The sequence below is a fragment of the Astatotilapia calliptera genome, chromosome 7, assembly GCF_900246225.1.
Source record: "Astatotilapia calliptera chromosome 7, fAstCal1.2, whole genome shotgun sequence".
In the NCBI taxonomy this organism is placed as follows: Eukaryota; Metazoa; Chordata; class Actinopteri; order Cichliformes; family Cichlidae; genus Astatotilapia; species Astatotilapia calliptera.
In genome coordinates, this window is record NC_039308.1 from 17,352,659 (window position 1) to 17,369,531 (window position 16,873).

A 16,873-nucleotide genomic window follows, 5' to 3' on the forward strand; every position below is an offset into this window, starting at 1 on the left:
CTTTCATGTATTGCAGATAGGGTATACTGAACTGAACAATGCAGGGATTTATATGAGATATGCCCTGAAAAGTATGAAAAGGTTTCTATTCAAAGGATCTAAGAGGATGGCAAGATAGGTGTCAGTGATACTCATAATAAGGAAAATCATATGTACATGGACCATGGGTAAAATAACATTTGAGAGTACAAATGTGATTATATTTAACACTCTGAAGGGTCTTTTCAGTAGCGTTACTCTTGATGCTTCAGGTATAGTTGGCTTAAAAGGGAAGAGAAAATAGCATTATGAAAATTACACTGGATTCAGTACCATACATGTATTGCTGGACTCATAATGGGCAGCTTGCAAAAAATTGATAAGGCAGACACAGTTGTTTGTTTGTTTTTCACTTGCACTTTTCAAACCTTGTCAAAGCCTCTTGCCTATATTACCCAAAAAGCTTAGCAGGTGGCAGTTCATTTAAAGAATCATTCAAAGTTAAGTCAGTAAAAGTGAGAACTTCCAGGGCTGAAAAATTGAGTAAATTTAAAACTGCAAACACCATTAGCTTCAATATGGTACCTTCTTGTAAAAAGAAAAACAAACAAACAAACAACTTACTTTATTGTCCAATTTCATCACATCTGCTTTCAGTGAAATCATGAAAAATGTCAGTCTTCATCAACGCTGAAACAAGTACTGATGGCAGAGAGGAAGGATGTAACTTGCTTTAACAATTAAGGGCCAACAAGGGTGATTTGTGACAGCCAAATATTCACTGCCTGACAAGAAAAACAGCACAGGTTGTCTTACACAAAAGTGAAACAAAAGGTATTTACTGTTTTTGCTTTTTAGATTGGATTGAAGTGCTGTGATTGGTTGGGCCTAACCCTACCTATAGGGCAGCCAATGGTTATGCATATGCAACTGAATTCTCTCATAAACAGAATTGAAAAAAGGAAAGATATATACTTGCATAGATTATTTGCCTTGACCTTTGTCAGACTCGATCATCAGGAAAATGTTGCTGAATGATCTTCTTGATGATCCGATACAGTTCAAGTAATACTTAACTCTTTGAATATTCGTGAATATATGTTGGCCAGATTTGTCATACAGCAGAACTTGTGAAAAAAGGGGCCTGTGTCCCAAAAACCTCACTGCCTGTAGTGTTAAGCCTGAAGGATGAAGGAACAGATGGGCCTGTGGAGGCTGAGGGGGTCACAAAACTCTTAGTCCCATATGTCCTCCAGTTCCCGTCATCTAATGCCTTAAGCCTGCTGTGAAACACAAAGAGCCTTTCACGATGCTTTACTATCACTGCTGCAATCAATTTCACACATCAAAACTGCCACTTTATTCCACACATTTATGTACATTTGAACACAAGCATTTATCAGGATAGCTGGCTGTAGTTGACGTATTAACAGAAGCAGCAGCTGAGCTCTCTTTCAGCAGAATCTGATGTAAAAATTGTGTCCTCACCAGAAATGAGACTTATTTCCACTCTTTATTTTTAGAAAGCCCTCTGGAGGTGGGCAGAGCGAGGACTGAACAAATGAAATGCCATTTTGAAGAAACTGGAGATAACTTGGAACAAAACATGTACAACACAAAAATCCTAAGTGGCATCATTTAGTGTAAAAGGACATCTGCAAGATGAAGCGCAATCATTTCTGGCTTTGAGAGTGAGCCAGCACATTCACTGCTCTGTGAGGCCACCGCTGCCCTGTGAAAATTAGCATACAGCTGATGTTCTGCCCCGAGGGTGGAAAGAGCTGGCTAAAGGGCTTTAGTTTTTCGTTAAAGGGCCCCGCAGACTGCATTGCTCCACTCCCTCATTGTCTTCTTCATGTGAACTCCATATGTCCCCCTAGTGGCAGGTGTTACAGGGTGACCTCTGACCTGGCATGCTACTTTGGTGGGTGAGGATGAACCTGCATTGTTCACAGTCAGGCAGCCGTCTAGACTGCTTGGCCACAGAATAAAATAAACAATGAGACATCTTGTTAAGTGCTATACCTATGGTGGCAGTTATACAGTACTAAGTCTTGTGACACCCTTTAAATATTTTGTTTCCAAGGAGCCAGACGCTTGTAATTTCTTTTAAAAGTGATCTTGAGCAATAGTTCTCCAGGCTTCTGAAGATCTGTTAAAGTGTCCTTGGACATTGTCTGCTTTTTCACTCATTTTCAATCCAGGCCTTGTACGTAACCATTTTGTTTGTTTGTTAAGTCACTTAACACTGACCTATCAATCATTCAAACACAATAAAGGATACTTAACTTGAAGGTTGAACTAGTGTTGTTGTTAAACCAGTTTTGTGGCAGACAACCTAGAAAGAACTTGAAGTTGTAAACACATAAATTGTTCCCATTTCTTTATTTGCATATAGGAAAACTGTCAGCTTGACGTGCGTAAAATTCGATTTCTGCACTAACAAGGCCATTTCCAAAAAGATATTAGCTTAAAACTTGGCAGATCTTGGTGTGGTGTGCAGTGTCTCCCTAAAACAAATTGAGGAAGCTCGACAAGTGGAGTACAAAAGAAGAAGCATCAGGGCTAAAAAAAAAATCTACAGCAGATGAGCAGCATCTGAAAGTCATGTCCTTTAGAAGTAAGATGGAGAGATTCATCTGGGCCTTCACTTCATCCATCTAATGTTCACTGAATCATAAATGGTCTTAATGGGGTCGCTATCAAGGAGTTATTCTTAAGGAAGAGAAACAGGCAGAAAGGTATGTTGAGGTATGCCAAATTACACAAGAACTGGACTGAAAACCAGTGGCAACACGTCTTATTATCATGAATATGTACCAAGGACGTCAGGGTAGAGGTACAGCAGTGAGTGTCAACAGTCATCTGTAAAACACAATGGAGTCATGGATTGGCCTCCCCAGAGCTTGGACCTCAAAATTATTGAAGCAGTGTGTGATCATCTTGACTGAGAGCAGAACAAAAGGCAGCCAACGTCCAAAGAGAGCTTTGAATGTTCTTTAAGAAGCCTGGAGAAGGATTCCTGGCTGTGTCGAAATATAAAGGCGGCCATACCAAATATTAATTTCAAGCTATTAGAACTGTACGAACTATTTGTCTTATATACTGTGTTTCATGTGTGCACGTTTCAGTAACTCACTTATATTGTTCCCTCTTACCTTATAGTTATATTTCATGATGAAAATGTAAAAGGAATGAGGGTTGGCTCGAGACTTGTGCACAGGACTCGACAGATAAGAACACTCAAACAACACTCACAGTAAGCAAGAATTCAGATCAGTCTTGTAATGACATGATTTAACATTTTTAGGGTGAACTGTTAAAAGTGAAATTCAAATCGCACTTTATGCTAAAGTTGTAAACATACCTGAAAGGCTGAAACGTGTCACCATCCTCGTCTCAGATTAATTACACCACTTTGGTCTGCCAGAAAAGGCAAAAATCTGTGACTGGTGTCAAGATTTTGACACCAGTCACAGCACATGAGCAAAAACTGCAAATATATGCTTGTAAAACACAGAAATAAATGACTTGACAAGAGCTCATTAAATAACGGTCTGTTTATTTAGTTTTAAAATAGTTTCTTTTTGTTCTACAGACATAATTTCAAGGAAGTCAGGGACTTGCAGAAGCAACAAAATAAACACTTCTGTTAAGTTAAAATACTGACAGCAAAACGGAGCAAAAACAGAAGAGTGAGGCTGAAATACCGGCAATCACGATAACATCGGAGATGAGGATGAAAGATGCCACCAAACATGCTATGTGCAACCAGCATCACTGCCGTGGTTTCTACCACACTTATATCACTAAAGACACAAGTGATGCCTCGCTAGCATTTCATAATAGTCCCACAGAAAAACAGCAAAATGGTTTTTGCAAGCTGAAGTGTTGTGGTACAGAGTTCTTACAGTGGTAGATGTATATAACAGAAAAAACTGGCCAAGTAAAACCAAATATATATTCAACAATATATTCAATTTGTAACTATATTCGATCTTTTCACAGCAAATTCACTGACTTCCAAATGAAGAGATTCAGATTCACATAGTAAATTTCTAAGAATAAATTGGGAAATAAACTGAGAACATAAGCTCCATATAGACTTTGGTTTAGATCGTTCAAATTTTATCTTTCTGTGACCAGCAGAAGTTAAAATAAATCTATAATTATCAAGCGTCACTTAGGAAAGTGTATGTTATTAAATATGCAATTACAAGAAATGTGTTAAAATAGCCTGTAAAGCTATTGATTACATTTTTTTTAGCCAGCGTGGCTGCAGTACTGCATGAAGACAAAAGAAGACAGCAGGAAAGAGAGCAAGCAGGCCCTGAGGATCAGGGTTGAAAAACAAAAACAGAAAACAGTTTATACAATAATCATCTCATCTATAAATGCCCCATAACTCACACATTGGGCATAAACTCAACATCACTTTTACTCTTTTTCTATAGATATATATGTATAGATATATGTGTGTTTGTGAAATTAACATCTATTATTAAAATATTTATTGTTGCGATAGCAAAATCCGCTGCTTTGTAAGGTAAAAGAATAAGCTTTAAACCTTTCTAAAAGGAAATAGTGCACATTTCAAGGCATTCAGGCCATCTTGCTTTGCAGTATTCATTGGAAGATACAGTTCCTCAGTTATTATAAAGGGGTCCCCAGAGATTTAAAGGAGTTTGCATCCATTCAAGGTAAGCATGCAAACAATAAGTACAACCAGCCAGCACGGCAAGGACATACATTCACTGATAATTAAAGTCGCCCTTGGACACTCAGACACTGTAACAAAAGTGTGGCTTCCAATGCATCTTTGAAAACAAAAACAGCACTGTCGTAGTGTTTTGTAGCTTGGACTTTTTTTTTTTTTTTGCTTATTTTCTTCCCAGGCTTCAAATCACAGGTGTGCAATTAATTTCCCCCAGGTGTCACATGACAAACTTGAATTCTTGTGGAGGGCCAAAAAACAAGACACCCCTAACCAAAAATAAAAAGTTTTATTGTTCCTGTATTATAGTGGCAACAAACAAAAACTGAAATTTTAAATGAAGTGACTTCTTCAGAAATGTTTATTGGCATTCTGGTGATGAGTAAACATTAGATGAGAAGATCGATAACCTGACTGTGTGAAGCTAGCGGCCAGTTAGCTATGTAGAAAGAATAGAGACCAAGGAAACTGCAAGCATGCTCGTGTCCATCTACTTGACCTATTTATTTCTGACCATACTAAAGGTGGAGAAACCAACTCCCAAGTGTCTTAAACCTGTATTCTTTTTAACAGCCGGCAGCAGGTGACTCCTCTGGCTGCAAAAAGACTTCTGGTTGTGTGCGAGCCTATCGGAAAACAGCCGTTAACCTGCTTGCTCTGTAATCTCACTGAACACTTCCCTGATGACTTCATGGGCTCCATCACTAGTTTCAGGTCATACAGAATGAAACATGAAGCTCATTTTGTAATTTATGGTTTACATAAGGAGTATAAAAGGAGGATAAATGTTAATGACTCGTCAAAGACCAATGTGTACGCAGTGTCCGGGGTTTCACACTACAGCATGTAAAAAAAATTTTCTTTTATTTTTTAACTACTCATACTGATATACCATGTGTTAACTAGTAAATGCAAAGGAACTAGTATGTGGCTCTTGGAGAGAGTGTTTCCCTGATTTCTGTCGAGCGAATATAAATGGACTGCAGTCTTAGTTTTTATGTTTTGTCACCCACCTAAAACACCCATCACACAAACATGCATCCAGCACTATCACACAAACAGTCAGATGCAGATTACACATTAATGGGAAGATTCTGGAGTTCAAAATTTTGACCCTTTTGACATGTGGCTAGATGGAGCTAGGAAATCAAAAAACCCGACTCTCCAATTATGGGATGCCTCACTCTCTGTGTGGCTCTGAAGATTAAAGGTCTTCTACTGATTGGAAGATCAGTGATCCAATCCCTGGCTCTTCTTCATGTCGAAGGATCCTTGGGCAAGATATTGAACCCCGAGTTCCCATTAATGCATGCATGTGCGAGTGCTTAGGCATGGACAGAAAAAAAGTGCTTGTATGAATGTGGGTGAAGGGAAAAGAGCGATAAATACAGTCCATTTACCACTCTACCTCAAGAACCACATCCACCTAGCTCTAAACTGCTTTATTTTTTTAAATAGATTTCTGTTACCAGTCTTCTCATCTAACTCTCTAAAAATAGTGAAAGTTTCCCTAAATATCCGATACTTCTTTTCAAATGAAGCAAAGCACTCACTGACAGCATCAGGGCATGGGTTGTACACCGTATAGTAAAACAATCTATAAAGGCAGACGGATCTAAATGCAAGTCCAGTGGCAAGACCTTTGAAAATGGGGGGGAAAAAATAGAAAATTACCCTTGACAGATACAAAGTAAACTTTGTCATTTATCTATGGTCTACTGTACAACAGAAAGTGTACAAGCTGCCATTCTGTTCTGACCTCAGGTGGCTGCAGATTTACAAAAAAAAAAAAAAAAAAAAAAAAAAGAAAAGCCAAATCAATTCTGAAAACATTTCATTCAAAGTCTGTAGTGAAGCAGGTTCACAGCCATCTCATGATACTGACCTGCTCTAAAGCAGCAACTTGAAATGTTCACTATACGGCTTGCAAGCACATGACACACTGCCTATATCTGGTATTGAAGGGTAACTGAGGTATTAAATGAAGGGAAGATATTGCTATCATTACCAGATAAATCATTCTTGTACATTTCCACCTTCACTTGAGGTGCTGTGCCATTTAGATGCAGCTAAAATTCATAGCTGACAAGCAAAGGTTCAGGGAATCACACCAGTTGAATGGCTTTGATACATGATTGTTCAACAGTAAAGTTAAAAACAAAAGAGTGCTTTGGAGCAGGAAGAGCCCACAAGCGGTTACAGGCGAGGCCACAACTCTAGAAAGGATTCAGTTTAGCTTTAACGTGGAGGACAGGCAAGATGGATGAGGAGCAGTTGGGAGGAAGAGGTGTGTAGGGAAAAAAAAGTCTTCAGTGTATACGTTGGGGTTTTTTTTTTTTTTTTTTATTAAAGTAGGTATTTGTGTCCGCCGTCCTCGTCCAGCGTGAGGTCCACCACTTCAGGAGGGGACACCCAGTTGGGCTGAGGGGAAACAGTAGTCCAGAGCTGTGATTGATTTGTGCTGTTTAACTGCTCCCCTGAGTTCTCTTTCCAGGAGGACAAACTCTTTATGACCCCCCCGCAAGGATGGGCGCATCTAGATTTGAAAAGGAAAGAAAAAAAAGAAGTAAAAAAAAAAAAAAAAAAAAGTAAAAAGTTGAATTCAGTGGAGGGGTGGGCAGTAACAGTAGAATTTTACAGTTTCCCCACTGAAAGTCTTTACCGTGCTTTTTCTTGCACTCCGACTATTTCCACCTCACTGTCAGAGGAAACAATGTTAATCTGGCCCTTGTGCTGAGAGCTCTCCTTGTGCGACAGCTCTGCCTCCATGTGGCCTGAAACAAATGTAGAGGAACACAGTCATGCTTTGTGAGGAGGGCCGAAGCAGTAGAGCGCTTCAGACCTCGCTGACACGTGAAGACAGCAGCTGCTTTGACACAGACACACAAAAAACACAAACCCCAACACAAAACAGAGATGAAGCTGACAGTGGTGTTTGTAAAACTGACTGGACAGCATGGAGTGACACATTAGATGGCTGCCTTTATATTCATGTTCTGTCGGCTGCAAAAAAGGTCAAGACTTTTAGTAACATCAAATGCCAGCTGGCGGTGTGTGGGATAAAGAGTGCTTCAAAAGTGTCTTGCTGAGATTAATAAGACCGCCTCCTGCCACACGGCACATTTCAGCTTACTGATGACAACCCATGCCTTTAAAATGTCCTGCCTTCACTGAGAGGATTGGAATTTATTATACCGGGTTTGTAACTGACCTGAGGTAGAGCTCAGAGCTCTTATACACCCAGAGTGAGCTGCCATATCCTGGCCTCTGTGTGTTTTTAGCTCATGCTTTATCACCGTGGGCCGGACTGCCTCCACATTCATACTCTCGTGGTTAGAATCAGTGTCTGAAATATCATAGTGACCCACTACTGGAGGCCCGTCTGCAGAGAACAAAGAAAACACTTCATTATTCAAATCATGCCTGGGAATAGTGCGACTTCTGTTTGAATGAGAGACTGGACACTGCTTCCACAGACCCGCTAAGTCTTAGCATCTACAATAGACACAAGAAAACCCCCATTGGTCCCCCGTTTCCCCTGAAGTAAAGGTCTACATTAACTCTAAAATAAAACAATGCATTATACTCTTATAAATGATGGTTGTATTTGAAGCACATCAACAAACCTTTTGTTCTTTCCATTTATTGCTTTTTAAAATAACAGCCATTCACATAAAAACTACACTCGAGTACAGTCGTTACAAAACACATTTCAAAATAATCTTACTCAGTGAATGAAATGTAGTGGGGATAGTCAAAAAAACTAAACAAAACAAAGCCAAACAACAGGAGTGTAACTAGAAGAGCGGGAGCACATAATTGTTCTACCCTGTAAAAAGGAGTCCCTGGGAAAGAGAGAGAGAGACACACAGACACAGACAGACACACACTCTGCTATCCAGACATCTGTGGGTGTGTGAGAGGGGTTTTGTCTGGACAGCATGTACTGTGAGAGAACACTGCCTATGAATAGCTGATATAGGTAGATACTAGGGTTACCAAAGAAACCAAGCACTTGCCAATATAAAGGCCATGTATTAGAGATAGAAAAGCACTAATGTAGACCAGGTTAGTGTCTTTGGTAAACAATGGACTGTCCTTGCTGTTGTTTTTAATGCACATTTTGATTTCATGCACAGGCTCTCGTTACTGTGCTGACAAAACTGTTGATTTAAAAGTCATTCTAGTTTTAAGGAGTACAGGAAAGCTGACGCTGGATCTATTTAAATCCGTAATGGCAAAGGAACGCTTTACAAAACAAGCAATCTTCACACAACATGAAACCGTTAGGTCAAGGGAAAACAAGGAAAAAAAATATAGAGATAAAATGTCCCGTCAGTCACCGTTTATCAGCATAAGGAAAAGCTATAGCTTGCACACGTGCTGCTGATGTAAACTAATTTGGCCTTGCACATTCTATATACTAATATACTCGCATGCAAACAGGTGGGGGAAACACGTCGCTTAGCTTTAGGCTCTGTAAAAATGACAGTCATAGGGCTACATATACACATATAGAGAACACTTTTGAACATCTTAACTTTAAATATGATCAGGCCAAAGATTCCTTCATCAGTCTCTGTGATGGTTGTTAGCAGTATTTAGAAATAAGACCCAAATGGTCATCTACATCAGTGAAAACAGTGTGGGGGGGGGAGGGGGGTTCAAGGAGGATTGTTTCCTCCCCCCTTTCAAAGACCACAGGATGTGAACCAGAAGGCCACTTGATCACATAGATCTCACTTTTTCTTTTTTTAATTAGAAAAAAATCCGTAAACATTGCCATGCACCATACTGCAGCTGTATTACTGCTCTATATCTGCACGTTTGATGCCTGGGTTTTCAGTTTAAAGTCAAGATGCGAATACGCAGTGCCTGGTGGGGACACTGGATAAACTGGCAGACCAGTGCAAACAAAATTGAAGTAGACAAATACCCATTACTATAATATGACTGAAGATTTGAGGCCAATGCAGCCAATAGCCACAACAAAAGAACCCATGCCTTATATGATGTTATAAAATCTACACCTAAGCTACTAAAATAACCACAAGTTTTCTTTTCCAGATTCCTCAATCACTCGTTTCATGTTACTGCGCAAATGCAGTGCCAGCAGCAAATGTAACAGAAAGGCCTTTATTTAAAAATGTAAACACGTCTAATCCTTAATATAGATTTTTAAAAAAAGCAAGAAATTGTGTGTGTTAGTATATTGTGTTTATATTTATAGGCATATCTATGTTTAAATGTTCTGTTAGTAAAGCTATGCCACCAAAATAAAGGTTGTCACAAGATTTTCCTGAACTGTTTACAAGCAAAGTGCAAACAGTTCAAGACAAACGGGGGGTATGCAGTGGTAAACCTGATTCTTAAGGAAACAGCACTATAATGCTTTACCCATCATGAGTTCAGAATGACAAGGCACATGCTATTACACAGCAGCACCCCACTTAACACTGCAATGATGGCTACCCATCATTATAGTTCATATGCTGAATGAAAGAAATAAAACAGTTACTCTGTATGTGTCAAAGAGGGTATTCAGCTGGTGCTGAAAAAAACGAAAGAAAGAAAGCAAAGCAATACAATAAGAGCCCTGACTCAGTCTATTGAGAAGCCATGTTTCCGTGTCACAGATGCTGCAGAAATCAAATAGGTGAGTTGAATTTTTCTCAGTGTCAAATCTCACAGTGATTCAGTGCCAGCACACATGCTGAGCCTCAGGGGCCCGTGCTACTAAGCAGGATTCCAAGCTAGTTTCAGGTTTTCAGGGTTCCCCCGCTTCCAAATTCAGTTCCTTCTGCGGGTACACTGCCACATTAGACCACACCAAAATACACGACCTCCTGAGTAGGTCATGTTCAACATAACAGATGAACGTATATAAAGCACCAACTACTGACCAATTGGTTGTCTTTTGTGAAGATCCTTTGGGCTGTACAGCACATGTACTGAGTGGGTTTTATTTCACTTATGCCTGTGAGCATTTGAGCCCATTTCTTCTTTCCATATGTCAAGACTCTTTAACTGATTAAATTCCAGTGCTTAGACCTTATAAAATTTGCAAGAATTTAAAAAAATATTTTACCCGATGTCATTCGATTTAACATTACCCGGGTTGTAGCTGAAACAACAGAGCTAAAATTATCTAAATAAACAACCACAGGTAACACATGAATTTGAAGAAATACATAATTGTAATTCAAGTTATATTTTCTTGTTTGTCAGTGATGGAGCATCATCACTAATGGGCCTTTTAGTAAATTGCACATTCACACAAAATGCAATTTTATGCCAATTTTTCCTCCTGGCTTTTTGCCTGGATTACATTTTTAATTTTCTTCATATCAGGATTACTGTTTGTTCTGACTTTAAGTGGCTATAGTCCCATAGTCTTTGCAGTTGGTCATCTGGTGCCACCATTACGCATGTTATGCGAAAATGCTCATAGCTGGGTTTAATTAAAACAAACAAACAAACAAACAAAAAAAAAAAAAAAAGAACCCAACCGATTACCAGACTCCATGTGACTGTGTTTGCTAGGCTTAACAAAGCCATATAAAGAAGACATGTTAAACCTGCTTCATAGCACGGGCCCCTGGTCTGCACAGAGTCAAGTTCAAATGACCAGTTCAGGCCCAGCTGCTGCTGCTGGTGGTGTTTCTGTTTAGTGCCCTCACATCCTTGAACGGGTATACCCCATTGCTTTCTGCCTTAACTATCTCTACACTTGCCGAGATCAAAGTAAGAAACTGCGAGGGGTGAAGCAGAAGTGAAATCTAAACATTCAAGAGACCAGGGTCTGGAACACCTAGATTTCCATTCTGAGTGACAACTTCAGGGTGGATGTTGTTGTTGTTGTTTATAGGGGTGTGGGTGAGACTGTTGTTCTCTCGTGCCAACATGTAGGCAGCCATAGTCTCTGCAGACTCTGAAGATGGCAAAAATGAGCTTGGGGGGGAAGGCCGTGCCCCCTGTGAGGCCTGCTGCTGCCCTTCTGGGCCGTCACTCGAGCGCTTGGAAGAATCGTTGTCCGAGTCGAGGTGTGCAAGCTTTTCCATCCAGACGCGGAAGCGCTCCTCGGTCTGACGCTGCATCACAGCAAAGCGCGTCATGGCCTCCTCCAGAACGCTGCCGATGCCGTTCCTGTCCCACGAGCCGCTGTCCAGTAACCCATGAATCTGGGATCCCACTCTGGATCTCTCCGAAGCACGTCTGAAGCCAGCTTTAAAGACATTGAGGCCAAGCCATAAGAAAATACAGTAGCACTTTCATGCTTCGGAGGTGGACTTTTGCATTACAGAGAAAATGACAGTTTGTTTCAGGTAACGTGCAGATCGACTCTTTTCATGCTGATGGACTACATCATGCAGTTGTAGCACTCAAATCTGTGTGCGGGATGTAAAAAATGGCTGAAAACATTTCATGTCCTACAGATCCCTGAAGGAAGATAATTGGTGGTCTGAGGGTGACTGATCGAGTGATTTGGAAAAGGTTTAAGATTTTAAAGTAAATGCAACAACCCAAAGCAAAATAACTTCAAATCTGAGCCACAAAAGCAACAGACATAACTAAGAGATAGACTTTATATAAACCAAAGTACCTTTACTAATACAAAAACAATTTATTACGGATCATCTATGAAACACAAGAAACTAAAATTTGATTTTAATGTAAAAATGCTACGGTAATAAAATACATCAAGCTATACGCTAAAGAACACAATCATGATCAAAAGATTATCCAACAGTAAACCGAGTGCTTCTCTTCCGTTGGGAGACCTTTAAACACCAGCCTGATAGGAGCTACTTCTGGAGAATTCAACTCACCCAAAAGATTTCTACAACATGTAAGCAAACTCACGGGGTCTAACGTGCATGCAAGCGTTACAATCAGCGTTTGCCAATGAGTGTTTATTCCAGGTAGACACCTCTGGCCCACAGATTCGCAAAAAGCCATTCTCAATTAGATTTGTATATATTTGTATGCATTTACACTTTCAACAGGATGACAAGAACTCACGGGCTCATCTAAGGTGTTGCAAAATCATTTAAAGTATAGGAAAGCACCCAACTACATTTCTGACATGATTCACTGTAGGAGGAGTGAAGTGTGTGATGGGTCAGGACAAAAAGAATATTGAAACATTAAGGAATATTTAGTAAGGACAGAAATGCAGGAAATGCAATACTAAATGCCCAGCAGTTTTCATGTGAATGAAATACTTGCTAAACTCCCTCTAACAAAACAGACTAATTACTTATGAGGTTAGGCAATCTAGTGAAACACAACATTAGATATTGGATTTTATGTCCTTACTCATGTATAAGCCAGTATTTCTACAGCTTACTGACACCAGCAGTGACTGCAGAGTCTTGCAACTCAGTGAGATCATAGTATGTCTATTTAGAGCAAAGGCTGTGTATATTAATGGCTGACTTGTTGAACTGCAGAACTCACAGTAATGGTTACATTAACTCAACTCTTTTTTTACCACTCTGAGCTGGACAATGTTGATTAGACTCCCATAGCAAATCATCAGTAAGAAAGAGTTTCATGACAATGTTTAAGTCTCTTTCAGACATGGGATATGTCAGATTGCTTGCTTTACCATTCTGTTCCAGTCCTGGTTATCACTCATAAGACCCTTTTCCATCAATACCTACTCAGATCGACTCGGATCGACTGGTTTTCCATTACAATTTAGTACCTCCTAATGTGTGTGTGAACGACGCGATTAATATGTGACATGAACGCTACAACAAAGGTGGACGCCGAGGCAAAAATATACCTGCTACTCGGTCTGTGGCTTTTCGCCAGACTCAGGGACCACGGTTTTTTGTAGCCATTGTGATGCTACTGACCAGCTAATCAGTGGCATGCAGTCTGACGGCATCACATTTTAGTACCTGCTCGGATCACTGGAACCCCGGCTGAGCAAGTACGAAAAAGTACCAGGTACCAGGCAGGTACTATGACCTAACAGAAAACTCTGAAAACTGTGGCGAAACGTGCCGAGTCGATCCAAGTAGGTACTAATCGAAAAGGGGCTTTATATTGTTAATTATATTATTAATGTTGCTTAGTTGTTTAAAGCTTCATTGATATAACAGTGATGGGGAGAGCCATGGTATGTGTGTCTTATTTGCAGGATTTCTCCAGCCAATCAAAAAAAAAAAAAAAAGAAAAGAAAAAAAAAAAGCTTCCAAAGAGGTTTTGACCTACCACCAAAGAACCAAAGAAGAACAATCAGGTGATGAATCTATATTGAGACCATTTTTTAATGATCTTTAATTTACTTTAAGCTTTAAATATAATTTTATATACACTGTTGGTTTATAAAGTGCCAAACAAAGTGACGAGGATACTTTCAACTCTGAAGAAGTGTAATCTCCTTTTTTGAAGACTTTGTTTCCTCCTTCATCATCACAAGGACCAGGTTCTGTATGTGTGAGTGTTTGCTGTAGCAGCTCCCAAATACAGCATATAGACTGTGTGAGAGCAAATGAGCTTTATTCTGGGTTGGAAAAAGTGAAAATTCTTCATCATGGATGTCTTACCAAGACAAATGCTAAGAGAGATGTGCAAAGTTGCAATTTCATTAATGCAACTGCATATATTTTAGACTTGTGTCATACTGACAGTGATATGCAAATGCAGGTTGAACCTACAGCAGCTTCAGCCTGTAAGAGTGACGCTCTGTTGAGACTTCTAGATAAAACTGAACAGAATGATTGTCCAGCCAATGCATTCTAAGATGATGTCTGTCTGACTAAAAACGGTACATGTCTGAAAGGGGTAATGCTGTATTATGACTAGGTGCTGGTCCTCTAAACATATACTGTATACATCTAAAGACAACTTGAATGAATATAGACATGGATGGGAAAATAACTAAGGAAAAAAATGACAAAACAAACAAAGCAGCCCTGTTATTGATTTGATGTTAGGAAGGATTTGTACAGTTGTTGTATCAGTTTAATGATTTGGTTGACAATTTTTTTTTAACTCATGCAGGCAGACTTATGTCTAACTGATCAGTAGTCAATACTTTCTTATGTTGTAAACCAGTACTAGTCTGCAATGTGAGTTAGAGATTTATATGAAATACTAAGTGGCTGCTAGTGGACAGTGATGGTAGTAGTACTGAGCTCTTAAGCATGCGTTGTAAACATCGGTTATTACCTGGAATATCTGTCTTGATTGTCTTGCTACCCCCTGAGGTGTCATCATCCTCATCCTCGGAGGAGCTGGTGCTGGAGTCACAAGTGAGCTCGCTGTCACTTGTACTGCTGTCCTGCAGCAGGTTGTACTTCTTCCGTGCTGCTGCCTCTCGTTTTTGCCTCAGCAGGCGCATTCGCTCCTTGTGTTTCTGACTGCGGTGACCTTTCACTTTTGAAAACTTGCCATTGGTTTGTTTTTCCTGGCCTCCTGCGGCTGCTATCATGGTGGGCTGGCAGCGGTTCTTCTTTGCAGCCATTGTATTTGGAGGCACCTCACTCTCTGAACGTGACCGTCGAGACTTCCTTCCCCCTGCAACTGTGGCAGATGCTTGCATTCCTCCTGCCTGCCCAGGATCACCTGTAGCTTCCATGCTGCCCTCTTCCTCTTCTCCTATGGGAGGAGCAGCACCTTCTTCCCCTGAGGAGAGTGTATCAGAGTCAGCCAGGTGGCCACTGGATGAAGGCGAGAGCATGCAGGGGTTCGAGGAGTCACTCTCGTAGATATGACGAGACACGGGTTTGTCACTTCCTGTTGAGGCATGCTGAGACTCTGGTGAGTCTCTGCGAAGCTCCTTCATCAAGCATGGCATGGACAGGAGACTCTGCTCACCTTCTGTATTCAAGGGGCTGTCCGCCTCCTTTTCCCTTGGGGGCGAACTGGTACTGGTAGTGGTTTCTGTTTTCAGATGCTCATCCTGCTCTGCTTGAACAGAAGCTGTGGCTGATTGAGCTTCATCAAGGCACTCTGAGGGGCACTCAGCATCTACAAATTCTTCTGCCTTTTCTGAGTCAGCCATCTTCATGCTAGTTGAGCCCAGCGGCCAAAGGTCCAACAAGCATGGACCAATGTCCCTGGACAGGACCTCACCTGCTGGAGGAAACGAAGCATCACAAACTTTAGTTAAACAATCTAAACAAACTTGAAAGACAATAACAATTGTTTTTAAACCTTAATTCTTTTAAACAAAACAATTACTTTTACAAAAGAATTATATGAAAAAAAACACAACTTAAAATAAATATCTTGCATGACACATAAATTCTTTACTACAATATTTATTTGGAAATATTTAGGAGACTGAATAATTAACAATTATTACTATAACCGTAAAGTTCTTAAATCAAAGCTATACCCTATACTAAAATAAATAAAAGTGGAATATTATAGTTTACTACTTCTTCCTTTCTAATCCAATTACTGCTTTAAGTATAAAAGCACACAGACACGTTAAATGTCGGACAATATTTGGCCAGAATATGTTTTTAACGGTATTACTAGAAGGTGCTAAGCATCTGCTTTAGTTTTAGATTTCACAGACAGCGAAAACGACCCTTTTAAACAAAGGTTTAAACCCATTAAAGTACCCGTGTAAACTACAGGATGTTTATTTGTTCCCGGATAAATTACTTCAGTTAGTTGTGTCAAGGGCTAGCTGGAACTAGCACACCCTTTTAGCTGCACAGTGAAGCTAACCTCGGTCATAACCTTAAGATTCCCAAACTTGGCGACAGGCAGACGTGGAAAAAATATTCACGTTGCAAGATAGCGGCCTATCATTAGCCTAAAAATGGAAGCGCTACGAATCCAGCCAGAGCTGTAACAAGCAGGATAATGTCAGCAGCTATCAGTCAAAAGCGATAACCAACTTAGCCTTTAAAATAGCACTCGGCTAGTTACAACTTACCGCAGAGTTACTTATATTCTTCTTTTCCAAGTGTCACACTCGACATCTTCAGTAACGTGCAACCTCTCTGATATGTGATATGTAAACTGTGCACCGCTGAATGCACTTGACTTATTTACAACTTGGAAGAATTTGAATGTGTTTTGACGCAGAAGACTCGCAGCTCCGCGAGCCCTGTTTAGCAGTTAGCTGTATGTTTTTTTTTAAAATGTCTCCATCGCTCACAAAGCTACGTGCGCCACTTCCGGTATGCGCTACTTAGACGAGCGCCC

At 40.2% G+C, this 16,873-nt stretch overlaps 1 protein-coding gene across 4 annotated transcripts; it reads right to left on the reverse strand.

Moving 5' to 3' along the window:
- Nucleotides 1-7,014: 7,014 nt before the first annotated feature.
- On the reverse strand, nt 7,015-16,842 carry ark2n (arkadia (rnf111) N-terminal like PKA signaling regulator 2n). 4 transcript variants are annotated; one of them, XM_026173472.1, is made up of 5 exons: nt 16,602-16,841; nt 14,879-15,784; nt 7,905-8,075; nt 7,356-7,467; nt 7,015-7,229 (listed from the first exon to the last, which is right to left on the reverse strand). In XM_026173472.1, exons 2-5 carry the CDS (start codon nt 15,717-15,719, stop codon nt 7,040-7,042), a joined length of 1,314 nt encoding a protein of 437 aa, XP_026029257.1. In that variant the 5' UTR covers nt 15,720-15,784; nt 16,602-16,841; the 3' UTR covers nt 7,015-7,039. The 4 variants fall into 4 exon arrangements, with proteins under 4 accessions (XP_026029257.1, XP_026029256.1, XP_026029259.1 ...); XM_026173471.1 differs by having other exon boundaries at nt 14,879-15,787; XM_026173474.1 differs by lacking the exon at nt 7,905-8,075 and having other exon boundaries at nt 14,879-15,787; nt 16,602-16,839.
- Between the last annotated feature and the right edge of the window lie 31 nt (nt 16,843-16,873).

Excerpts from the sequence above, each read along its gene's own strand:
- ark2n (XM_026173472.1), bottom strand. The coding sequence starts at position 15,719 with ATGAAGATGGCTGACTCAGAAAAGGCAGAAGAATTTGTAGATGCTGAG. Across the intron at positions 8,076-14,878 it reads AATCAAGACAGATATTCCAG|ACGGGCCTCCAGTAGTGGGT; the intron begins GTAATAACCGAT and ends TGTTCTCTGCAG. Across the intron at positions 7,468-7,904 it reads AGCTCTGAGCTCTACCTCAG|GCCACATGGAGGCAGAGCTG; the intron begins GTCAGTTACAAA and ends CATTTGTTTCAG.